The sequence below is a fragment of the Ornithorhynchus anatinus genome, chromosome 19 (genome assembly GCF_004115215.2).
Source record: "Ornithorhynchus anatinus isolate Pmale09 chromosome 19, mOrnAna1.pri.v4, whole genome shotgun sequence".
Classification (NCBI taxonomy): domain Eukaryota; kingdom Metazoa; phylum Chordata; class Mammalia; order Monotremata; family Ornithorhynchidae; genus Ornithorhynchus; species Ornithorhynchus anatinus.
This window is the reverse complement of record NC_041746.1, coordinates 2,007,443-2,033,849: the sequence shown is the minus strand read 5'-3', so window position 1 is coordinate 2,033,849 and position 26,407 is coordinate 2,007,443. Positions and strand designations below refer to the sequence as shown.

At 51.1% G+C, this 26,407-nt stretch overlaps 1 protein-coding gene across 1 annotated transcript in view; it reads right to left on the bottom strand.

Moving 5' to 3' along the window:
- Window positions 1-723: 723 nt before the first annotated feature.
- RYR2 (ryanodine receptor 2) overlaps window positions 724-26,407 on the bottom strand; it is a 232,928-nt gene continuing 207,244 nt past the window's right edge. The window contains 17 exon segments of the mRNA XM_029047213.2: window positions 724-2,285; window positions 2,560-2,611; window positions 4,069-4,169; window positions 5,262-5,326; window positions 7,915-8,071; window positions 9,647-9,709; window positions 9,711-9,761; window positions 9,763-9,783; window positions 12,100-12,246; window positions 13,627-13,687; window positions 16,544-16,677; window positions 18,574-18,616; window positions 19,970-20,100; window positions 20,926-21,144; window positions 21,697-21,783; window positions 23,308-23,455; window positions 26,140-26,207. Of these exon segments, the coding sequence (XP_028903046.1) occupies window positions 2,190-2,285; window positions 2,560-2,611; window positions 4,069-4,169; window positions 5,262-5,326; window positions 7,915-8,071; window positions 9,647-9,709; window positions 9,711-9,761; window positions 9,763-9,783; window positions 12,100-12,246; window positions 13,627-13,687; window positions 16,544-16,677; window positions 18,574-18,616; window positions 19,970-20,100; window positions 20,926-21,144; window positions 21,697-21,783; window positions 23,308-23,455; window positions 26,140-26,207 (1,644 nt within the window). The 3' untranslated portion in view covers window positions 724-2,189.

Below are 26,407 nucleotides of genomic sequence, written 5' to 3'. Positions count from 1 at the left end.
AACTGAGGCCCAGAGAAGTGAAGTGCCCTGCTCAAGGCCACACAGCAGACAAGTGACAGAGGCGGGATTAGAACCCATGACCTTCTAGAGTCCCGGGCCCGTGCTCTATCCACTATGCCAACCTCGCTCCTTCCCAGCGAGGTGGCAGGGATCGACAGAAAGACGGTGGAGGCGAGCGTCCTTAGCGTTCCCCGGAAGAAACCTGCGGTGGAAGATTCATGATTAGGAGGAAGAGGGTCGAAGTCTGGCTTTCCAGGACTCCCTCCACCGGGAGGGTGAGAGGTGTGTCTTCGGCTCCTCCCGCACTCTCACAAGCATCTAGTCCACTGCTCTGCGCTCAGAAGGAGCTCAATAAATGCCATCGACTGATTTCACGGGAGGAAGATAGCTACGGATCCCGGGCGCTGTGGCCGTTCTGGAGTTTCTTCCAACCCTGGGTTTCTGACATAGTCGCTTCCTACCCTGTCAAGAGAGGATGCGGTAGGAAAAGAAAGCAAAGAGACTATGCCTCGACTGCCGTCAGTTGAACCGGCCGCATTCCGGGGGAAGGGCATCGGGAATTGAGTTCCAGGGCTAAGGAGGCCGCTCTACAAATCCAAATGGGAACCCTCGGAATCGTCCCCAATCCTGCCTCAACGGGAAACTCCCATCACGCCCCAGGCCGGCGGCCCCTCTCCTGCTGGACCCTGCTGCGGCTACAACACGCAAGGAAGAAGGCGCCCGTTAGTTAAATACTTTAATCAGCAGTTTTACAATTCTAAAATGAACAGGCAGAGTCGGTAATAAAAGGCTCCAATGTTAGCTCCCATTCTGAATCGCTCTTTTTCTCGGTAAAGGTTGACATGACACTCGAAAAGGACCCAAAATGGCGGCACCTGCCCATCCTCCGTGCTTGGCGACGCAACAGATGAAATCCCTGAATGGGTATTGCTTCAGGTTGGATTTTTTTTTTTCCTTTTTTGCTTTTTTTTTTTTTTTTTAAATGGACAGGAAGAGAGGTCCTTCACTCCACAACTGGTCACAGGTGGCCAATGGAAAGAAGGGAGGGTGGAGAGGGGGAGAAAAAAAAAATCGAAATAGCTGTCAAGTTCATATCATGTGACACTGCCGGCTGAAGACATCGGTGCTGAATGAACGATAAAGCCCACAACACTTTATTACTATGAAGATAATTACCGTGAAAAGATCTCTCACGCTGAGCAGCTGGCTTCAAGAAACGTGTCTTTTCTTAAACTTGCATAATAAACATGCAATGAGTTATCCGTTTGGAAGGGGTGGTGTTGGATTTGGTTTTTGTTTTCTTTTTTTTTTTTTTTTTTTGCAGTCTTTTTCGTTTTCCTACAAAGATTTCATAAGGTTGCAGGGTGGCATTGGAGCATTCCCAAAATTAAGAGCGAGAGCGGAGAGGGGACGGCGGGTGTGAATTTAGCCGAACGAAAACTGCCTACGGTTAACCTAAGACGCGCCACGATCGTGTCGGTTGGCCGTCTGCTCCGACCCTCCTCCGCCGGAGAGAAAAGCAAAAAGGAAACCACAATCAACCCCCAAATCGATCCGATTTGGGAGAGAGGGGTGACGATGGAGAAAATAAAGATGTCTTGGCTTTGTTCTGGTTGGTTTTTTTTTGTCTGTTTTTTGTTTTTTTTCTCATGCGCTCGTCTTCTGCATAGCTCAACCCACGTCTAGTAAGGCACTATTTCCCAACCCACCTCGGGGTCCACAGCCACCGGTAACATCGCTCCGGTGAGCCGTGAACGGACGGGATGACTGACCCTTCCAGGATGATGAAATAAATAAACCGAATCGGGGCGGCGGCTGCCCTGGGCCTCTGGAGGTGCCCTGGACGCCCCTGGGATCTCGGGGCGGGGGGCCGGAGGGGAACCCGGTCCGTCCGGCGAGGGGGCCGTGGGGACTCCGGCCGACGGGGTGTCGGCTGAATTCCTCCCTCTCAGGCGGCCTCCTCGGTCGCCGGCCGCGGGGTGGTCCTCGGTCCTCGAAGGAAGTACCCGGGGCGGGAGTGCGGAGGGTGGGAAGGGGGGCCCGTGATCTGGTCACCCCGAGCGGAGCCCCGGGGCTCGAGGATGCACCCGAGATGGGCACGGCGGGTCTGGGGGAGCGGGGAGGGACGGGGGTGGCGAAGGAGCCGGAGTTGACTTGCGGGGGCTCCTGGGCCGCGGGCCTCGGCGGCGTCAGTTGAGCTGGTCTTCGTACTGTTTGCGGAAGCAGTCGCCGGCTGGGAAGAACTCCCAGCACCTCTCCTGGTACATCTTCCACACGTACGACTCCTGAGGAGGCAGAGAGGGGTGGGTTGGCGGGGGAGGAAGGGGCCAGGGTCACCCCGATCCTGGGCCGGAAGGAGTCCCGGTTGCGAGCCCACTCCCATAAAAACCACTCGCTCCGGGGCCCGGCTCGTCCACTTCGGGGTCGACCCCCTGAACACCCCCCCGACCCGTCCAGGGCCTCCCTGAGGTGGACTTTCTTCGCTTCCCCCTCGGCCCCTTCCTCCTCCCAATCCCCCCTCATCCTCTCCCTCTTCAACCCGCCCCCCGACCATCATACCTGCCCTGTGTGTTCCGTCTCATCTTTGTTTATGAGATACATCAGAAAGAACCTGTAGAGACAAAAAAAAAAAAAGATGGAATTCAGGAGAACATCAACAGGACCGGGTGAGGAAAGACGGGAGTGCGAGGACCAGGCCGGGGGGCAGGGAGGACTCGGAATCGGTGGTGGGGAGATTAGGAGAGGTCCGGGACCAGAGGGAGGAAGATGAGTGGGGAGAGCAAGACCGGTGTGGGGGAAGGGTACCCCATTAAAGGCACTTCGATTTCAAAATAGGGCCTGATATTATCCAGCGCTTAGTACAGTGCCTGGCACGTAAGTAAGCACTTAACAAATACCATAATTATCAACCTGAAGACCCACGTCCTTTATGTTCCAGCTCATAATAATACTAATAATGTTGGTATTTAAACGCTTACTATGTGCAGAGCACTGTTCTAAGCGCTGGGGGAGATACGGGGTCATCGGGTCGTCCCACGTGAGGCTCACGGTTAATCCCCATTTTACAGATGAGGGAACTGAGGCCCAGAGAGGTTAAGTGACTCGCCCACAGTCACACAGCTGACAAGTGGCAGAGCCGGGATTCGAACCCATGACCTCTGACTCCCAAGCCCCGGGTCTTTCCACTGAGCCACGCTGCTTCTCTTAATGCTGGTATTTGTTAAGCGCTTACTATGTGCAGAGCACTGTTCTAAGCGCTGGGGTAGATACGGGGTAATCAGGTCGTCCCACGTGAGGCTCACGGTTAATCCCCATTTTACAGATGAAGTAACTGAAGCCCAGAGAGGTGAAGTGACTCGCCCACGGTCACACAGCTGACAAGTGGCAGAGCCGGGATTCGAACCCATGACCTCTGACTCCCAAGCCCGGGCTCTTTCCACTGAGCCACGCTGCTCCTCAATCCGAAATGCCTCCTGGGCCTCTGCGTTGTACCTAACCCCACACTCACCACAGCGCTTAGCGTACAGTAAGTACCTAACAAAGAAATGGCAGACAGTGATGGCCGCTCTTTTGGGGCAAGGAAGAAGAGGTTTTTTCCTAACGGCATTTGGTAAGCGTTCAGTATGTGCCAGACACTGTTCTAAGCACTGGGGTAGATCCAAGCTAGGCAGGTTGGACGCACTCCACGTTCCACGCGGGGCATCCAATCTTAATCCCCGTTTTACAGGTCACTGAGGCCCAGAGAAGTAAAGTGATCTGTCCGAGGTGGCCCAGCAGACGAGCGGCAGAGCCGAGATTAGAACCCAGGTCCTCCTGACTCTCAGGCTCGTGCTCTACCCACTAGGCCACGCAGCTCCTAAACTGGTTTAAGCTGGTTTTGACACTCCATTCCCTTCCCGCCAACCAGGCAACCTACAGCAAGTGACGATCCGATCTCTCTCCCTCTCTCTTTTTCTCTTTCTCCTCACGTTCGCCCAGACCCCAGCCAAGCCACGAGACACAAACCGGACAACTTCCCGTCTCCTTCCTGGGTTGGATTTGGCCGCGCCCGGCGCCCGCTCTACTTACAGGTAATTGGCCAGGTTGTGTTCCTGCAAGGTGTGCGTTTCGAAGCCGTGGGGCACCGTGTCGAAGTAGTCGTTGCCGATGCCGCAGATAAAGCATTTGGTCTGGAAGGGAAACGACAGCGTCGGGCACGGCAGAAAAAGCAGCGCCAATAACGACGAATCGCCACCGCGGAGGCGTTCGAGAGGAAACCGCCCTTGGTCACACGGGCGCTTGCGGAAGGGCCGGGCCGAAGCCGTCTTCCCAACCCTCCGACCCCGCTTCATACCCCTGTATCTCCCCCAACGCTCAGTGCTCTGCACATAGTAAGCGCCTAACAAATACCAACCTTATTAACATTATTATTATCTGTCGCCCCCGTGGCTTTTCGCCACCGACCGTAAGCTCGTTACGGGCGGGGAACGTGATTGCTAATTTTACTGGCTTGTCAGTCAGTCCATCGTATTTATTGAGGGCTTACTGTGTGCAGAGCACTGTGCTAAGCGCTTGGGAGAGTATAATACAACAATAAACACACACATTCCCTGCCCACAACGAACTTACTCTCTCAAGCGCTTAATACAGTGCACATAGAGAAGCAGCGTGGCTCAGTGGAAAGAGCCCGGGCTTGCGAGTCAGAGGTCATGCGTTCGAATCCCTGCTCTGCCACTTGTCAGCTGTGTGACTGTGGGCAAGTCACTTCTCTGTGCCTCAGTTACCTCATCTGGAAAATGAGCCTCACGTGGGACAATCTGATGACCCTGTATCTACCTCAGCGCTTAGAACAGTGCTCGGCACATAGTAAGCGCTTAACAAATACCAACAGTATTATAGTAAGCGCTCAATGAATACCATCAGTTGATTGGGCGCAATCACCCGCTGGGAAAGATCAGGAAACAGGGTGGCGGGACATTCTCCAGGCCAAAGAGCAACCGGGGGGTGAGTGGTCAAACCCAAAGGGGGGAAGAAATCCGGCTAAACTCCTGGCCAAAGGACTCAAATCGACCGTCGCCGCTCCAATACGGCTGAGTCGGGGGCCTGGCGGCCCCCTCCCGCCACTCCACTGGTGGGCAAGTCCAAACCGTCTGGGGCTACTGAAACTCGGGCAGACCCTCGTTGAGAGACAGGGAGAATCCTCGGGGCAGAGCGGTGGCGTCCGATCCGGAAGACGCGGGCTCGCCACCGCCGAACGGGGGTCGAAGCGGGCAGCTCCTCACCTCCATGTCTTCTTTAACCTGCTCCTGCTGGTCTCTCAGTTCTCCAAATGCATCGATAATCAAACCTGGAATTGAATCAAGATGAGAGTCCTCGGCTTAGAGGCGGACACGGACGCTTCCCTCTCACCCGGCTAGCGAGTCTGTCGGGCGGTCCCCCTCCAGTGAGGGCCAGTGGAAAGTGGCGACGCTGACACAGAGAAGCAGCAGCGCCTCGGGGATAGAGCCCGCATCTGGGGGTCAGAAGGAACTGGGTTCTAATCCCGGCTCCGCCACTTGTCTGCTGGGTGACCTGGGGCAAATCATTTCACTTCTCTGGGCCTCGTGTCCCTCATCTGTAAAATGGGGATTAAGACAGTGAGCCTCCGTATTGGAAAGAGACTGCGTCCGACCTGATTAGCTTGCATCTACCCAGCACGTAGTGCAGTGCCAGGCACATAGTAAGCACTTAATAAATACCATTAAAAAAAGAATTGAAAAAACATACGCACAGTTTAGATGTTGTCTGGTGCCTTATTTGGGAAGATGGATCTTCTGGCCACCTTCCGCAGGATTGACGTTAGACAAATTGAACAAAACCAACCTCTCGAGCAATGGGGCATCAATTAGGAACCATTAGACTGTGAAAAGCTCCTTGAGGGCAGGGAATGTTATCTGGCTTGGCGTAATTCCCCCACCCTTCACTCTAAAAAAGTTCAATTCAATCCACCGTTGGATAGGTTACCGTAGTTTTCGACAGCTGCTGCAATTGCCAAACACACCCATCGATCAGTCGCATTAAGCAGCATGGCCTAGTGGATAGAGCCCGGGCCTGAGAGTCAGAAGGACCTGGGTTCTAATCCTGGCTCTGCCACCCGTCTGCTGTGGGACCTTGGAAAGGTGATCTGACTTTTCTGCGCCTCGATTACCTCAACCGTAAAATGGGGATTAAATCCGTGAGCCCCAAATGGGACAGGGACTGCGTCCAAATTGATTAGCTTGGACTACCCCAGTGCTTAAAACAGTGCTTTCCATCATTAATTATTATTATTATTAATAAGTGCTCCCTGTGTGCAAAGCCCTGTACTAAGGAGTTGCGAGAGTACAACAGTCGGTAGACATATTCCCTGCCCACAGTGAGCTTACAGCCTAGCAGAGAAGCCAGACATTAAGATAAATACATTTAAGAATATATACATAAGTGATGTAAGTTTCCTGAATAGCTCAGAGAATTTATAAAGCCGTCCAATCAAGGATAGGCTAGATTTTCAAAAATAATCTACGGGAAAATAAATGCTGACCAACCTCCACGGAGCCGACATAAACGTTTCTGGACTGAATGATGGTGTGGAACAATATAATTTTGACAGGAAGCAATATAGTGGGGGAAAGCACGGTCAATTTCCTCTGTCACGTTCGAAATTTTAAAGATCGGTTCCTAGGATGAGTATTTACGGCCACCTTGTTCAGAAGGCTCCTGAATTTCTTGAAGTAAAATAGATAGATTCAGGGAGGTGATATCTTGGGATCCAAGATCCCTTGTCGTCCTAGATAATTCATTTCTTTAGTCCTCTGAGAACACAGCGGTGAAAGATGAGTAGCCTAGTGGACAGAGCACGAATCTGGGAGGTGGGATTCCTGGGTTCTAATCTCCGCTCTGTCACCGGCTGGCTAGGTCACCTTGGACAAATTCATTCAATAGTATTTATTGAGCGCTTACTATGTGCAGAGCACTGTACTAAGCGCTTGGAATGAGCAAGTCGGCAACAGATAGAGACGGTCCCTGCCGAAATCACTTGAGCTCTCTGGACCTCGTTTTCCTCATCTATAAACTGGGGAGAAAATGCCTGTTTTCCGTCCTTCTTAGATGGAGAGCCCCATGTAGGATCTCCACCTCCACGGTTATCGCCTAGAAAGCACTTAATAATATCATCCTTATTGGTATTTTTGTTAGTATTACTCGGTGGGGAAATCACCATTGGTGGAGGAGGTGCTCAGTAGAGCGTCTGCACACAGTAAGCGCTCAATAAAAACGATTGAATGAATGAATAATAATAATAATAATAACGTTGGTATTTGTTAAGCGCTTACTATGTGCAGAGCACTGTTCTGAGCGCTGGGGGAGATACAGGGGAATCAGGTGGTCCCACGTGAGGCTCACAATTAATCCCCATTTGACAGATGAGGTAACTGAGGCCCAGAGAAGTGAAGCGACTCGCCCACAGTCCCACAGCTGACAAGTGGCAGAGCCGGCATTCGAACCCATGATCTCTGCCTCCCAAGCCCGGGCTCTTTCCACTGAGCCACGCTGCTTCTCTATGAATGAGGAGGAGGGCTTTCATCTGCGAGCTCTGTCCGCGGAAGGGCCCGAAGCTGGGGCAATTTTTGCAGAATGGACTTAAAGCCATCTTGGCTTGGCTACTTTACGGCTGAAGCTTCAGCTGCTCTTAGGGAGAGAAAGATCGAGAGAGAGAGAGAAGAGAGGAAGGGAGGGAGGGGCCGTTAGAGGGCTCTCCCAAGCATTTAGTACAGTGCTCTGCACACCGGAAGCGCTCGATAAATACAACTGACTGAGCAAGGGAGAGGGGAAAAGAGAGGGAGAGAAAGGATGGTTAGAAAGAGGGAGAGAACTTATAATGGGGTGGAGGGGAGGGAGGGAGTACAAACTGGGGCATACCTTGTATGATGGCCAACAGGATGACAATCACAAAGAAGAAGAAGGTGATGTCGAAGATTATCCGGTAGATCTCATATTCGTCTCCCGCCGGGTCTTCGATCTCATCGCCGATGCCCCCGCCAGCACGCACTCCCACATACATGTGGAACATGTAGCACTGCCAACAGAAGAAGACACGCCGCGCCATGAAGGCAGCTTCGTCTGCAACCCGTCGACGATACTGAGGGCTTCCCGGTGCGCAGAACACCGTACCGAGGGCTCGAGACTCAAAGGCTCGCCGACCGCTACGCCACCTCTCCCACGCTGGGTTAAGGACTGCTTCTGGCTCGACACAACACTTAGCACAGCGCTGGGGTACACGAGGGACGTGTAATAAATACCCTCACGTGAGGAGGTCGTTAACTAGGTTGCAGCATTAATCTAGGGGAGAGGTTGTTCCCTAGGGCACTAAGGTGATTCTCTCAACCAGTCGATCATCCTATTTATTGAGCGCTTACTGTGTACTAAGTGCTTGGGAGAGGACAACAAGACAGAGTTCCGTCCTGACAGACAGGAAAAAAGCATCATTTGGTTTGGGGCTGACCCCAACTACACAAGTTTCGATATTACCCTATTTATTTTGTAAACGAGGCGAACATCCCCTTGATTCTATTTATTGCGATTAGGTCGTCTTGTTTTTGTCCGCCCGTCTCCCCCGATTAGACTGGGAGCCCGTCGCTGGGCAGGGATTGTCTCTATCTGTTGCCGAATTGTCCGTTCCAAGCGCTTAGTACAGTGCTCTGCACATAGTAAGCGCTCAATAAATACTATTGAATGAATGAATGAATATTTGTAAATTTGTCAACGGTTGGCACTGGCCTGGAAGAAAAAATGTCCCGCCTGCTCTACCTTATGTTTCTTTAAAAAAAAGAACTGTTAAAAGACCTTACCAGAATACGGGTTATAACGAAAAGCAGTGAGGCCTAGTGGAAAGAGCTCAAGAAGCTGGGAGTCAGAAGGACCTGGGTTCTAATCCCGGCTCGACCACGTAAAAGCTGTGCAACTTTGGGCAAGTCACTTCAATTCTCTGTGCCTCAGTTTCCACAACGGGAACTCAATACCTAGTCGCTCTCCTACCTAAACTGTGAGCTCCCCCATGGGCCAGGGACTATATCCGACCTTTCATTCATTCATTCATTCAATAGTATTTATTGAGCGCTTACTATGTGCAGAGCACTGGACTAAGGCGCTTGGAATGGACAAATCGGTAACAGATAGAGACAGTCCCTACCCTTTGATGGGCTTACAGTCTTAACTTGTACCTCCTCCAGCGCTTAGAACAGTGGTGGGCCCATAGTAAGCGCTTAACAAGTACCATCATTATTATTAGGAGAGCGTTTGGCTAGAGAAGCAGCGTGGCTTAGCGGAAAGAGCCCGGGCTTGGGAGTCAGAGGTCGTGGGTTCTAATCCCGGCTCCGCCGCCTGTCAGCTGTGTGACTCTGGGCAATTCACTTAACTTCTCTGTGCCTCAGTTATTCTCATCTGTAAAGTGGGGGATTAAGACTGCGAGCCCCATGTGGGACAGCCTGATCCACCTTGTATCTTCCCCAGTGCTTTGCCTGGCACAGAGTAAGCGCTTAACAAGTACCATCATTATTATTATTATTAGTGTTACCCAGAAAGCGCTTAACAAACACCCCTTCCCCCGAATAAATCCATGAATAAAATAAAAAAGAAAGGGGGGGAGGCTCACCGTGAGCATGTCGTCGCATTTCATGTCGGGCATATCGCCGTCTTCGCTCTTGTTGTAGAACTTGCCGGAAGAAGTTGAACGCCACCACGGTGTACAAGTACACGACCACCGCCAGGCAGGCCCACCGTTAACACCAGCTACGAGACACGAGGACAGCGGACGCGAAGGGGATGAGGGCGCGATGACCGTGATCGCCCAGTTCGGGGTGGGAATCATTCATTCGCCCTCTACCGCTAACCCTTCTCACTGGGTCGCGATTCCCGTCTGTCTCGCCGCTGACCCCTCGCCCACGTCCTGCTTCCGGCCTGGAACGCCCTCCCACCTCTAATCCACTCTCCCCGCTGCAAAGCCCGACAGGCCCGTCGATGGGCAGGGATGGTCTCTATCTGTTGCGAATTGTCCATTCCAAGCGCTTAGTACAGTGCTCTGCACATAGTAAGCGCTCAATAAATACTCCTGAAAGAATGAAGGCGCGTTTCTTCCAAGAGGCCTTCCCAGACTAAGCCCCACCTTTCCTCATCTCCCACCCTCTTCTGTCTCACCCTGACTTGCTCCTTTGCTCACAGCCCTAATGTGCCATACTCTGTCATTTTATTTCTTTTTATTCAAGTCTGTCTCTCCCTGCAGACTCTAATCTAACTTTGGGCAGGGAATGGGTCTGTTCATTGTTATACTGGAGTCTCCCAAGCGCTTAATAATAGTGCTCTGCACACAGTAAGCGCTCCAATAAATGCGACTGAGTGCTACCACGTGCTACCACGTCCCCGATTAGACCGTGAGCCCGTCACTGGGCAGGGATGGTCTCTATCTGTGGCCCAGCTGTCCATTCCAAGCGCCTAGTACAGTGCTCTGCACACAGTAAGTGCTCAATACTACTGAATGAATGACTACCACTGTACTAAGCACTCATTCCACCGCGAGGGCCTGGCTGGGTCGACTGACTCTAAAGCACTGTCGTTCGTTCCTCATTAATTCTCCCTAGTCTCAAGAGCGTGGGGACGAATTTATTTTCAGTTTTCTCTTGTCTTTAACAGGCTGTCAGAATATTTTATGCAAAACGACTGCTTAATTGGCTAATGAATACACAGTGTAGCTGAGGTGTAAATGAGCCGAGGCTCTCCACCTCCACACCTCCTTCTGAATGAGATCCTTAAAGTTGATTTGGGGCCAGGAAGTTGTGGATTTTTACCACTGGGTGCGTGCGAGGAGAGGGGTTTCATTGCTCGATGGGGGCAGGAATGTGCCTGTTGTTATACTGTACTTTCCCAAGCGCTTAGTACAGTGCTTTGCACACAGGAAGCACTCAATAAATACGACTGAAGGAATGAATGAATTTTATAATACCGCAATTATTATGACTATCATTATAAAGGGAAGAAAAATTTGTGAGTATTTGCTTGTTAAGCGCTTACTATGTGCAAAGCACTGTTCTAAGCGCTGGGGGGGATACAAGGTGACCAGGTTGTCCCATGTGGGGCTCACAGTTTTAATCCCCATTTTCCAGATGAGGTAACCGAGGCCCAGAGAAGTGAAGAGACTCGCCCCAAGTCACACAGCTGGCAAGCGGCGGAGCTGGGATCAGAACCCACGACCTCTGACTCCCGAGCCCGGCATACAAGTACAGTGTCTGGCGTAAAGTAAGTGCATAACAAATACCACATTGCTATTATTATTGTTAGGATTAAGCAACTGTATTTATTGAGCACTTACTGTGTGCAGAGCACTGTACTGAGCACTCTGGAGAGCCCAATATAGCAGTTGGTAGACACATTTCCTACGCACAATAACCTTACAGTCTAGAGGGACTTGAGAAGCAGCGTGGGTCAGCTGAAAGAGGCCGGGCTTGGGAGTCAGAGGTCATGGGTTCGAATCGCGGCTCTGCCACTTGTCAACTGTGGGCGAGTCACTTCACTTGTCTGGGCCTCAGTTCCCTCATCTGTAAAATGGGGATGAAGACTGGGAGCCTCACGTGGGACAACCTCATTCCCCTGTATCTCCCCCAGCGCTTAGAACAGTGCTCTGCACGTAGTAAGCGCTTAACAAATACCAACATTATTATTATTAGAGGGAGCTAATAGTCTAGAGGGGTCACATAGTAAGCACCTAGCAGATAATCAATCGATCATGGTATTAATTGAGCCTTTACTGTGTGCAGAGCACTGTACTAAACACTTGGGAGAGTCCAATACAACAGTAAACGAAATATTCCCTGCCCGCAACGAGCTTACAGTCTAGAGGGGGAGGTGGGCATGAACATAAATAAATTACGGATATGGATATAAGTGCTGGGGGGGCTGGAAGGGGGTTTGAATAAAGGGAGCAAATCAGGGTGACCCCAACAAACACCAATGCGAGATTCAGTGACGGGATTATTAAATTTTTCCTGGAAGGTTTTCTGCTTTGGGTGCGAGGGAAAAGAGGGGATGGGGACCACGGGCGATGCTCTCCGGTACCTGCTTGCCGTTGTGAGTCACGGATGACAGGATGGTCCGCAGGGTTTTGAATCCCATGGCGATGTCCAGGAGGTGGGCAGCGAAGAAAAAGTTGTTGTAGTGTCCCAGGACAGACATGGTCATGTACCAGGCCAGGTAAAGGAAGGACTAGTAAGGGGGAAAGAGGACCAAAAGAAAAACAAAACAAAATGAAAAAACCCAAAGAAGTATATTAGGAAAGCAAAATCCTAAGGCTTCACGGGTGGGTAAGCTCCCTCTAGACCGTAAGTTTCACTGTGGGCAGCAAATGTGTCCGTTTATTGTTCTACTGTACTCTAAGTGCTTAGTGCGGTGTTTAGCACATAGTGAGCGCTCATTAAATACAACCGACTGACTGGGTGACAGGGAAGGCCGGACGAGACTCCCTGACGGGAGTGTTCCTCGCCTCCGTTTCAGGCAAATAATAATAATGTTGGTATTTGTTAAGCGCTTACTATGTACAGAGCACTGTTCTAAGCGCTGGGGTAGATACAGGGTCATCAGGTTGTCCCACGTGAAGCTCAAAGTCTTCATCCCCATTTTAGAGATGAGGGAACTGAGGCCCAGAGAAGTGAAGTGACTTGCCCACAGTCACCCAGCTGACAAGTGGCAGAGCCGCGATTCGAACCCGTGACCTCCGACTCCCAAGCCCGGGCTCTTTCCACTGAGCCACGCTGCTTCTCCAACAAGCTAAGCGAAGGGGGACTCGTCGCTAATTCCCTTTCATCCACCGCAGAGGGAAATGGAGGAATCGTGGATTGTTATGAGGCAGGTTGTCGGAGAGCTGACTAGAAAAATCCCGCCCCTGAGAGCAGGGGGTGCCGGGTTTTCACGTTGAAGTTCGGGGGCGATAAGGGAAGGGAGAAGTTGTAGCGAACAGGCCGCGATCAGTCAGTCGTATTTACTGAGCGCTTACTGTGTGCAGAGCACTGTATTAAGCGCTTGGGAGAGTGCGACAGAACAAAGTGGGTAGACACGTTCTCTGCCCACAGTGAATTACGGTCTAGAGGGGGAGACAAACATGAATATAAATGAATATATTACGGATACGGATATAAGCGCGGTGGGGGTGAGGGAGGGGGGCAAATCTAAGCGCAAGGAGGTCGCGGAAGGGAATGGGAGAAGAGGAAAAGAGGGCTAAGTCGGGGAAGGCCCCTTGGAGGAGATGGGCTTCAACGAGCCAACAGGCCAGATAGCAGCCGTTTTGGCTCCTTTCAGGTCTCGTGAGGGCCTCAGAATAAGTAAGCCTGCGAGTCCCGGCCACACAGATCAATTCGCACACTCGCTTTTTAGTCCTTCTTCTTCCAAAAAAACAACGGGAAGAAAAGCAGAAGCGTTCCGGCCATCGGTTCCTACCTTTAAACGGAACACGCGGACTCCAATCTTTCAGGAAGAATTGGGTGTGAGAAATAGGTGGATAAGCGAATCCCTCTCCCCAAGCAAGCCCTCCCGCCTCTGTTTGCCGAGAACGTGCTTTATGCCGCGGTGGCCCTCGTAAAACGAGCTTACGTTATCGGTGAAGACAACGCCGAGTTTCCACATCTGATACTTCACATCAATGGAATTCAGCCTGGAATGATAAACGACAGAAAGTAGTCGGGTGAGTCTGCGCTGCTGCGAGGAGAAAGCGCTGGGGATTGGGAAGACTCTTCCACCTCTAGGACAGAAAAATCTGTTTTGCTTTTGTTGAACTCGACCGAGCACTTCACTCAGTGTTTGGCACTAAGAAGGCATTTGATTCCCATGACCGATTAACTGACTCCCTGGTGCAAGAGTAGAACCCCAAAGGGAATATTTCTCATTTCCTGGAAAACCCCAAAATGTAACCTGGGTTGGATTTTTAACTGTCGCAAATACGACAATAGTTACGGTGCTTTTCAAGTGCTTAATGATAATTACAATAATAATGACTGTATTTGTTAAGCACTTACTCTGTGCCGAGCACTGTTCTAAGCACTGGGGTAGATACAAGGTCATCAGGTTGTCCCACGTGGGGTCACAGTCTTAATCCCCATTTTACAAATGAGGTAACTGAGGCACAGAGAAGTTAAGTGGCTCGCTCAAAGTCACACAGCCGGTAAGTGGCGGAGCGGGGATTAGAACCCACAACCTCTGACTCCCAAACCCGTGCTCTTTCCATTAAGCCACGTTGCTTCTCTTACCATCTGCGAGACGCTGTCCTAAGCACTGGGGGTAGATACAAGGTAATGGGGTTGGACACCGTCCCTGTTCCCATAGGGGCTCACAGTCTTGATCCCCACTTTACAGATGAGGGAACTGAGGCACAGAGAAGTTAAGTGACGTCCCCAAGCTCAAGCTACAGGCTTGTGGCGGAGCTGGGATTAGAACCCAGGACCTCTGACTCCCAGACCTTTCCATTAGGCCAGGCCGCTTCTATAAGTATGCCGCTTCTGGAAACGTCGCCACGCGCGACGAAATGTCTGTTGGGAAAGATTACACTCGGGATAAAATCCACAGATTGGAGAAGGGCCTATTCATCTCTCTCATCTCAAATTTGCTATAATTTAGAACGGGGGAGAAGGGCGGGTTGGGTCACGGCTACAAAGGAAGGAAACTGGGCCATTTCTCATGATCGACTATTAAATTGACCCAGGCTTCCTGTCGTAAATGGCAAACATCCTTAGCCTCTGCCAAGATCATAATAATAATGTTGGTATTTGTTAAGCGCTTACTATGTGCAGAGCACTGTTCTTAAGCGCTGGGGTAGACACAGGGGAATCAGGTCGTCCCACGTGGGGCTCACAGTCTTAACCCCCATTTTACAGATGAGGTCACTGAGGCACAGAGAAGTGAAGTGACTCGCCCACAGTCACACAGTTGACAAGCGGCAGAGCCGGGATTCGAACCCATGACCTCTGACTCCCAAGCCCGGGCTCTTTCCACTGAGCCACGCTGCTTCACCCTCTAGACTGTGAGCTCGTCGTAGGCCGGGAAATGTCTTCCACCTCTGCTGTGTTCTACTCTCCCAAGCCCGAAGGACGCCGTAAACGCTCAATAAATACCATTCATTGATTTATCCTTTAAAGCAATCTTCGGTCAGCACCCTCGGTGATTGTTTGGAGGCGTGTTTTATGCCTTCCGAAAATAAACGAGCACATTTCTTGGTAGCCCCTATTTGAATTGTTTAAAGACCTACTCGGTTTCTCTTCCAAAAAGGCATTAAGCTCTCTCCAATAAGGAAACGACAAATTGCGCCAGGAAAGCAAACCAACTAATTTCCTCCATTTTAGGACGAATTAAGCCCCTTCGGTAGACGTTTGGGTAAATTGGATTTACCAGCCCCCGAATGGAGCTGAGAGGCACAGAGGCCTTATTCGCTTCAACTGATTAGGATCGACTGAGTCAAGAATCACTGAGGATGAAGTTTTCCCGGTTGATTTATTTGGGTCCTGGGGTCAGGAGGGTCTTCCACGCTTCACGCCCAGTTCCCTCCACTCAGTGGGTGGGTTCCTCTGAACTTCCCCAACAGCTACCGCCTTTCATCCTCACAGCATGACTGTGAGGAAGGGAGGGCCAGGAGCCACTGTCCCCATTTCACGGGTGTGGAAACTGAGGCTCAGGAAGTAAGCCTCTCAAACTCTTTGAGCGAGTTGTCTACACCCGCTGTCTCAAAATCCTCTCCTCCCATAATCTCCTTGACCTCTCCCTCCAATCTGGCTTCCACCAGCAACTGCTCTCTTCAAATGACTGTGAGCTCTCTGTGGGCAGGGAATGTGTTTGATGTTATATTGTACTCTCCCAAGTGCTTAGTACAGTGCTTTGCACACAGTGAGTGCTCAATAAATGGGATTATTAATAATAAATGTCCCCAGTGATCTCCTTCTCGCTAAATACATATTATATAGTTCATATGATATATATTGTATATACGTAATTTATTTACTTGCCTATTTATATGAATGAATAATAATAATGGTATTGTTAAGTGCTTACTATGTGCTAGGTGCTGTACTAAGCATTGGAGTAGATACAAGAAAAGTGAGTTGGACACGGTCCCCGTCCCATACGGAGCTCACAGTCTCAATCCCCATTTTACAGATGAGGTCACTGAGGCGCAGAGAAGTGAAGTGACTTGCCCAAGGTCACACACAGCAGACAGGTGGCGGAGCCCGGATTAGAACCCATGACCTTCTGACTCCCAAGCCCGCGCTCCATCCTCTACACCATGCCGCTTCTCAGACTTCTCATGCCCCTCTAGACCGTGAGCTCGCTGTGGGCAGGAATGTGTCCGCTGTCATATCGTACTCTCCCAAGCGCTTAGTACAGTGCCGGGCACATAGTAATCCCTTAAAAAAGACCATGAAAAAGACACAGATCGCTCCACGCTTAGTCCGCTGCTGTTCACACGGTAAGAGCCCGATGAACGCTACTGACCGGCTGGTTGGAAGCGGGCGGAAGTACTCACACGGCAGAGAGCGAGCTGTCCTTCTTGGGCTTCTTCTTTTCCCGGGCGTCGCTGAAATCGAGCGCCGCCTTGTCCATCCCCAGCAGCTCGCTGATGCGGTCGCGTCCGTAGAACTCGCTGTACTTGTCCATGACCTGCGTGGCGGAAGAGCGCTGGGCTCCAGACCTGGTCTCTCGCAAGCCGCCCCGCCGCAGCCCCACCCCCGCGACGGCCTCCCCGAGGCCTCGACCTCCGAGACACCGATTGATCCGTGTCCATCTGTTCGGGTGCTGACCAGGGTCGGTCTCTCCCCTTCGAGGTCTGGTCCTTCCTGAGGCGGCCACCATTTTGGGGATCTGAGGAGGCCCTGACAGAGCTGGGACCAGGTTGGGGGGAAGGGGCGTCCCTCCAGGAACGGCGTCCTCTCTGGTCTCTCTGGAAACCATCCATTCATTCGATTGTATTTATTGAGTGCTTACTGGGGGGCAGAGCACTGTACTAAGCGCTTGGGAGAGTACACTATAACAATGAACAGACACACTCCCTGCCCGCAAGGAGCTTAGAGACTAGAGGGGGAGATGGACATTAATAAACATAAATTATAGCCTGCTGCCTCCCTCCAGGAACCGCTCCCCTCTCTGGTCCCCCAGCGGGGATGGCGGGTCTGCCGAGGCGAACCTACGGTGCCAAAATTGCCCTGTCCACCCCATCCACCTGCCCACGTGCTTCACCCCTTCCGGGACAGTAAACAAGAGGATGCGTGACCATGTATCGGCAGAGCGCATGCCCTTCAATTATACCGAACCCGTTCTCCCTGTGCCCAGAGACCCGCCCTGAGAGAACGCAGGGCACAGTGGGAAGCGTATTCGCCGTTCCGGCATCGGCACCCAGAGTGAACGAGGCTCAGCTTCTCCCTCTACTTCGATCTCGTCTAGCTCGCCGCCGACCCCGTGCCCACGTCCTGCCTCCGACCTGGAACGCCCTCCCTCCTCAAATCTGACAATGACTCTCCCTCCCTTCAAAGCCTTATCAAAGGCCCATCTCCTCCGAGAGGCCCTCCCTGACTAAGCCCTCCTTTCCTCTTCTCCCACTCCCTTCTGTGTCATCCTGACTTGCTCCCTTTATACATCCCCGCCTCAGCCCCACAACATTTATGTCCATATCTATAATTTACTCATTTATATTAACGCCTGTCTCCCCTTTTAAATCTAAAGCTCACTGTGGGCCGGAAATGTGTCTGTTTAAAAAAAAAAAAATGTTGGCATTCGTTAAGCGCTTACTATGTGCAGAGCACCGTTCTAAGCGCTGCGGTAGATACAGGGTAATCAGGTTGTCCCACGTGAGGCTCCCGGTTAATCCCCATTTTACAGATGAGGTAACTGAGGCACAGAGAAGTGAAGTGACTCGCCCACAGTCCCACAGCTGACAAGTGGCAGAGCCGGGATTCGAACTCATGACCTCTGACTCCCAAGCCCGTGCTCTTTCCACTGAGCCACGCTGCTTACTGTTACACTGTACCCTCCCAAGCACTTAGCACAGCGCTCTGCACGCAGTAAGTGTGCTCAGTAAGTACGACTGAATAAATGAACAACTTTTGGTCATTCCGAAGCTTCCCCAGAATTCTGTGCTACCTCGTGGTGAAACTGTTGTGCTGAAAGCATTTTTCAGATAAGGTCCCAACTGGGTGCACTGAGGCAGAATCTGAAATGATCCCATACCTATTTGCAATTGGGTCTCGTGTGGCTTTCTCAAGATCTGCACGCCGAAAGCAACCAAAGTAATGAAGATTTCTCCTGGAGGCTGTTCTGAAACATGTTACAGCGCACTCTCCCCAGCGTTCACACAGTGCTCTGCACACGGTAAGCCCTCAATAAATACGGTTGAGTGATTGATTGATCAGGAGTAGGTGAGGGTAGCGCACTTTGACACTTTCCTCCCTAGGGAGGATCTGGATGCCGGATTCCTCCCCACTTCCCACCCAGATCCAAGCCCATCTGCTGCCTTAAACATTTCTAAAATCCCAGGAGATGGATCTCATTCAGCCGTATTACCTTTCTCTTAACGAACTTGTCCCAGTAGTTGTTAGGAAATGACCTAAAAGAAAGATAAGGAAATTCATTTTCTAGGACAGTAAATGTCTAACGACTCAGCAGTCATCCCAGAGAAAAACGTTAGCGTCTTCTATGAACCATGGACCTACAGAAAAACACATTACTTGGCGTGAAATTCATTCACCGTTTCTTCCAAATTCCACTCATAACGGACTCAATAGGCAACGCCATTAAAGCTGGGTGGATTATGGGCCGAGACTGGTAAAAAGTATACGGCATTCGTGTACGTATCCGTAAATCATTCATTTATATTAATGTCTGTCTCCCCCCTCTAGACTCTAAGCTCGTTGTGGGCAGGGAACACCCCTGCCTACTCTGTTACGCTCAACTCTCCCGAGCATTCAGCTCAGTGCTCTGCGCACAGTGAGCCCTCAATAACTACCGTTGATTTACCGGTTGATAAAATGGATTCAAAAATGATATCATTATTCTTTTATCCTAAGACCTGATGGGTAGACGACACATTTATAGACAACACTGTGGCTAAAATCTTTTTTTATCCAAACACTCTAATAGAAGAGCACAAATGTACTCTCACAAACACACACCAACATCAGGTTTAAAGTAAAAATTTCAAGTTATAAGTTTTTGTTACTTGCAACACTTTCTTCACAGTGAGCTATTCAGAAAGCGCCTTCTGTATTTTCTCGGCTAGGCACCCAACTAAACATAGTAATCAGATCGAACAGAATCCTTCACAGACTAACTAAAAGGGTATATTAGTGTTCTGTGGGCGACTGAAACAGAAGCTAGAATGTTCTCCACGAGTACAGATGTTATACTTTAGTTGCAGGAAAAAAAAATCCATGAGAAGCATGGAAAGAGCACGGGCCTGGGAGTCAGAAGACCCGGGTTCTAATCCCAGCTTGGGCAAGTCACTCAACTTCTCCGTGCCTCGGTTACCTTATTTGTAAAATGAGGATTCATTTCTCCTCCTTCCAACTTAGACTGTGAGCCCCATGTGGGAGAGGGACAGTTTCCAATCTTATCAACTTGTACCTAATGGGTTTAGAACAGTGTCTGACCCTAAGTAAAAAAACCACGAGGATCTCTCTACCACTTCTTTTCGGAACACGAGTTTGAACCTATTGCTAGAAAGAAAATTGTTGCTTGTCCCACAGCAGACAAGTGGCGGAGGTGGGATTAGAACCCAGGTCCTCCTGACTCCCAGGCCCGGGCTCTATTCACGAGGCCTCACAGACCGGCCCTCCAGTCCCAGCGGAGACCCCTCGGTCCTTCCGGAACAGCGGCGGAGGGAAGCCCCTTTGAGCCAACGGGTTCCCGCGCATAAGGTCCAGGGCACCCATGCCCACACACCACGGCCCGGGAGACTCACTGCGTGTTGATGGCCAACCGGTCCCACTGCCCTTTGATATCGTCCTCGGACGGCTGCTCGGTGATGTACAGCCCGTCGAATTCCAGTTTCCGAGCCACTTCCTTCTCCCGTTTGAAAATCACCAGGGGCACCTGTGGTTCACAAAACCCCGCCGAGGATCGGTTTCCCTCCCTGGGCGACCTCCCGAGGTGGGGGGGGGGGGTGGGGGTGGGAAGCGTCTGTAAGGCAGAGGATCCTGGGCACCTGTTTCCCCGTGACTGAGGGCGGAAGGGACTTCTGCTTCGCTCTACTTGCTCCCTTTACTCATCTCCCCCTCCCAGCACCTCAGCACATATGTCCATATCCATTAGGTAATTATTTACATTAGTGTCCGTCTCCCCCTCTAGACGCTGAGCTAGCTGTCGGTAGGGAAAGTCTCTATTTATTGTTGTATTATATTCATCCAAGGGCTTAGTACGGTGCTCTGCACATAGTAGGTGCTCAATAAATACGCATGAACGAACCACACATGCATGTGACTATGAGTCCATCTCTATGCACCATTATGCATGACCCCAGATTCATCCGATTGTAATTTACTGAGCGCTTACTGTGTGCAGAGCACTGTACTAAGCGCTTGGGAGAGTACAGTACAATAATAAACGGATCACTGCACCATCCATGACGCGAAAGGGGCACACAGATCCAGGCCCTCAAACACACAAAATAGCAGGCCACACTCCCTTTGGAATTCCTGAATGGATCTCAGTTACGCCCCCGGGGGGAAAGAACAGTTATCGAAACCGAGGCACGGAGCGGCTCCTTCTCAGTAACGTCCCCCGAGGGGCCAGAAAGTATGAGAGTCCAAGATGGATCGCCTGAGTTCCATCCGGACTCGAACCAACTTGCGTGGAGACGTGCGTCTCCAGGTAGAAATCCCGGCTCCTACAGACACCCAGGCCGGGGGACGTTCTTACTTTGAGGCAGTAGTAGCCAATGATGCAGAAGAAGGAGATGACCGTGTGAAGGATGGCCAGGATACGGAGGGTGGGTTCCATGTAGCCGCTGCTCTCCTCCAGGACGAAGTGGACGGTGATGATCCGATGGGAGGGGCCGTCCAGGCTGTCCAAGCCAGTGTCTTCACTCACGCTCGGGATGGAGAACTCCTTCCCTTCCGTCGCCGAGGAGGTGGAGACCTAACCTCGGAGAAATGGCGAGGAAAGGCGACGGGGAATTGCTTTTCCATTCTAGGAGGAAGTTCTCCCTCTAGACCGTAAGCTTGCTGAGGGTAGGGAATCTAACCACGAACTCTGTCACACTGCTCTAGTGTACTCTCCCAAGCCTTAGTACGGCGCTCTGCACGCAGTAGGCGCTCGACACTGATCGACTGGGAATTTGGCACTGGGTGGCATAGAATATTCTAAGGGGCCCAAGTTAAGACATGGTTTCCATGGGAATCCTCAAAGCCATGGCATGAATGGAAAGAGAAGCAGTGTGGCCCAGTGGAAAGAGCACGGGCGCAGGAGTCGGAGGACCTGGGTTCTAATCCCGGCTCCGCCGCCTGTCTGCCCTTTGACCTTGGTGGCAGGGACAGTGAGGAGGTAGACAGAGGGGGATGCATCCTTTTCCCCCGATATTCCGGCCGATCACCATCTCCTCTGCCAGGGAACCAATCGGAGTTTTCGGTGGCATGGGCGGACACCCCCTCCTCTTCCAGTGTGGCTAAAGCCTGAGAGAAAAGCGCTCACCTTATAGAAGAGCAAGATGAAGTTGATCGCGAATGCCACAAACAAGGCCAACATCCTCATGTTGTAAAAGTTACGAGCGAAATAGTTCTGGGGGAAGAGAAGGAGGTTCTGGTGAGAGGCCCCAGGGAACGCTGGGGTTTTCAGGCCTTAATCCCGTCGCTGGCTTCCTTCGGCAGATCAGTGTGAGCAACCCCAAAAGTCCAGAGCTAAACACGCAACACCCAGCCCCCGACCTTTGCCACAGCCATTATTCCACACTCATTCCCGTTGGTTCTGGGAAGGCCCATCTCCTCCACGAGGCCTTCCCTGACTAAGCCCTCCTTTCCTCTTCTCCCACTCCCTTCTGCGTCACCTTCACTTGCTCCGTTTATTCATCCCCCCTCCCAACCCCACAGCATTTATGTCCATGTCGGTTATGTAATTATTTACATTAATGTCCGTCTCCCCCTCCAGACCGTAAGCTAGGTGTGGAGGGATTGAGGTTTATTCTTATACTGTGCTCTCCCAAGGGCTTAGTACGGTGCTCTGCACCCAGTAAGCACTCAATAAACACGCATTAATGAATGAATCACACCTGCAGTCCCCTAAAATTCACTGACCAGTGGAGAAACATTCACTTTCTCCAGCAACATTTTAGGGACAGTAAAAAAAACATCACCTGCCTGGATCATTTTTCCATATTGTCGTTCTGTGCACGTCTCCCCACTCCTCAAAAACCTCTAATCGTTGACCATTCTTCCCCTCGTCAGGCAGAAACCCTGACTGTCGGTTTTAAGGCGCTCCATCAGCTCCCCCCATCCTCTTCACCCACTCTCTTCTCCCAGTACACCCCCCCAGCTCGCCCTCGTCATCTCTCTCGAGCCAACTCACTCCCCGGGCCTCATTCCCTCCTCTCCTGCTTCTGAAACTCTGCTCGCCCCTTTCCTACTAAGTGGAACTCAAAATTCAAACACAGCAGACCACAGCTCTCCCCATCTTCATAGCCCTTCTGAAATTCTCATCTGCAGGAGGACTACCCTAATTTCTCTTTCATAAGCTTTTAGCCCTCCAACGATGACTTCGGGACTTCTATGTACTCATAAGCTCCATACTGACTTCTGTACGAACCCAACAACTTGAGTATTAACTAATCCACATCGCCATTTCTCCTACCTCCTCGGTGCAAACGATTTCAGCATCTGTCTCCTCCCAAAGGCCTTCCCCGACTCAACCCTCATTTCTTCTTCTCCCACTCCCTTCCGCGTCGTCCTTTGCCCCCTTTATTCCTCCCGCCCTCAGCCCCATGTCACTTAACGTTCATATCTGTCAATTATTTACTTACATTAATGCCTGACTCTCCCTCTAGACTGTAAGCTCCTTGTGGCCAGGGAATGTCTCTACCAATTCATTCAATCAATAGTATTTTTCGAGTGCTTACTATGTGCAGGGCACTGTACTAAGCGCTCGGAACGGACAATTCGGCAACAGATAGAGACGATCCCTGCCCAATGACGGGCTCACAGTACCAATTCTGCTCTAGTGAACTCTCCCAAGCGCTTAGCACAGTGCTCTGCATGCAGTCGGCGCTCAGAAGATAGGACCGACTGATCGATGGGGAGCGGGGTAGCTTACGAGAAGCTTCTGTTGGTAGGCGATTATCTTCTTCCAGAAGGCCGATTCTTGAGTCTCGGGCTCGCCGTATCTGTGCGCGTGAAGCTGCCTTAGCTTTTGCTTGCCCTTCTCATCTCTGCCCTTCTCTTCCTTTTCTCCGTCTTCGCCCCTGGGGGAACGGAGGAAGTCAGAAACGCTGAGGACACCCGCGTCGTCCACCGGAAGACAATCTGTCGCCGGGAGCTGCCCGGGCCTCCCGCCAAGGGAGTTCATTAGGTCCCCAGTCGCGGCAGAGGGTGAGGTGATGTGACGGCAGGCCGCTCCCTTCCGTCTCGCCCCGACTCGCTCCCTTTATTCTTCCCCCGTCCTGGCCCCACAGCACTTACGTCCATATCCATCACAGTAAGCGCTCAATAAATATGACTGACTGAATGAATCACTTATTTCTATTAACGTCTATGAACACTAGAAGCTCACTGTGGGCAGGGGAATGTGTCATATTGTCATGTTGTACTCTCCCAAGTGCTTAGTACAGTGTTCTGTACAGACTAAGTGCTCAATCAGTACCACTGATTGACTGAAGTCACCACCTGTGGTCTCCTAGTTGTTGCTGCCCTGCCTGACTCTCCCGAATAAGAATAATAATAACTGTGGTATTCATTCATTCATTCATTCATTCAATAGTATTTATTGAGCGCTTACTCTGCGCAGAGCACTGTACTAAGCGCTTGGAATGTACAAATCGGCAACAGATAGAGACAGTCCCTGCCCTCTGAAGGGCTTACAGTCTAATCGACTGTATTTGTTGGTATTTGTTAAGGGCACTGTAGTAAGCACCGGGATGGATACGAGCAAAACCTAAACACTGGCACATTCGCGTGAGTTCCACACAAACTAATCGCACAATAGAGATGAGCACCTCCAGAAGTGGTTTCTGACAGGAAACTGGGGCTTTAATGAAACCCTGATCTATGCTTCCACTAGACTGTAAACTCCTTGAGGGCAGCAATTGTGTCTACTTTTTTTTTTTTTTAAGGTATTCAGTAGGTGCTTCCTCTGTGTCAAACACTGTTCTAAGCCCTGGGGTAGATACAAGTGAATTAGGTTGGACACGGTCCCCGTCGCACACTCAGGCACCCAAAACAGTGCTCTAAACAGGGTAGATCTCAGCTATTTGAGGGCAGGGATCGTGTCAAAGTAATTCTGTTGAACTCTCTCAAGTGCTCAGTACAGTGCTCAATCGGTACTACTGACTGATTGAATTTTCCAACTAAAGGAACACCAGAGAATTCCTCGTCCCCCACTGTTTCTAAATGGAAATGGGTTTAAAACACATACGCCAAAGGCACCTAAAGACGCATTAAAAGGCAGGGAGGAAAGCCCTGCCAGGGCCAGAAACTGGGCCTAATTTTCCCTCCACTGCACTCTCCCCCCAGCGCTGAGCCCAGCGCTCTGCACACGGTGGGTGCTCAATATGTGCTTACCGAAGAGTGAATGCCAGTAAATAATGTCAGCAATGGTCCCGAAAGAGGAAAAGCGCTGAAGCTTGGAAAGCAGTATGGGATTTGTCACAAGAGGGCAAAAAATAAAGAATAAATAAATTATGGTATTTGTTAAGCATTTACTATGTGCCAGACACTGTACTAAGCACTGGGGTGGATACAAGCCACTCGGGTTGGACACGGTCCCTGTCCCACGTGGACAGTCTCAATCCCCATTTTACAGATGAGGTAGTTGAAGCCCAGAGAAGAGAAGCATAAAGGTATATATCTATTATTCTATTTATTTATATTGATGCCTGTTTACTTGTTTTGATGTGTAATATATCTATAATTCTACTTTTTATACTGATGCCCGTTTATCTGTTTTGATGTCCGTCTCCCCGCTTCTAGACTGTAAACCCGGGGCGGGCAGGGATTGCCTCTCTCTGTATCGCTGAATCGTACTTTCCAAGCGCTTAGTACAGTGCTCTGCACGCAGTAAGCGCTTAATAAATACGACTGAATGAAGGAATGAATGAAAGTGACTTGGCCAAAGTCACACAGCAGACGAGTGGCGGAGCCGGGATTAGAACCCCTGGCCTTCTGACTTCCGGGTCCATGGTCTATCCACTAAGCCACGCCGCTTCTGTAAGAGTCCGGGAGATGAAATCATCATGGCCATTGATCGATGGTTCTCCGGGACCCAGAGTGCGACTGGGGCTTGAAATTCAAAAGCCGCCGGAGGATCGACCGGGCGGAAATTCATGTGGGGACAGAAGGGACAGGATGACGCACAGCTGATCCTGGAGAGACGGTCCCCGGGGGGGCTCCGCGTGTCCCGACACACGGTGCGAGTGGGTCCCCTTGGCTGTTGCCGTGTTTCTGAATTCGTCAGCCCGCTGCCATCCCCTGGATTAGGCCCTCCTCATCCATCCTCCAGTGGATTCCCCCTTTATATGCGAGAAGCAGTGCGGCCTAGTAGAAAGAGCACGGGCCCGGGGGCCGGAGGACCTGGGTTCTAATTCCGCCTCCGCTCGTCCGCTTGGGCAAGCCACTTACCATCTTTGTGCCTCGGTTCCCTCCTCCGCAAAATGGGGCTTCGACACCTGTTTTCCCTCCTACTTTGACTGTGAAGCCCCTCGGGGGACCTGATGACCTTGTATCTACCCCAGTGCTTAGTACAGTGTTTAGTACGTAGTAGGGATTTAACAAATACCACAGTTATGATCATTTATCATCGTGCTCTCCAACTCTCACTGCTGCTGCTCAGGACGCAGGGAAGGTGCCCAATTCCCAAGAGGAACGAACGAGCGAAGAAATGTGCGAGGGAAAGAACGATGCAAAAAAAATGACTGCGTACAACTCTACATACTCCGCTTTTTCTGGCTCGGATTTCATTTCTTCTTTCTCGTCTTTGTCACCTTGTGCCTTCTTCTGTTCCTGAAATAAGTCGGCGGAGAGAAACAGGGTCAGCAAGCTGACTTCGAATGAGTTTAGGGGGGCGGTCTGAGACTCGGGGGGAGGTAATCGACTGCCCCAGGCCCCGGTCGGGGGTGGGGGGGCCGGTCCCTGTCTTCCCCACCCGCTGGGAAGCACCGTGGCCGAGGGCGGGAGCGCTCAGTAAATACGTCCGAATGGAC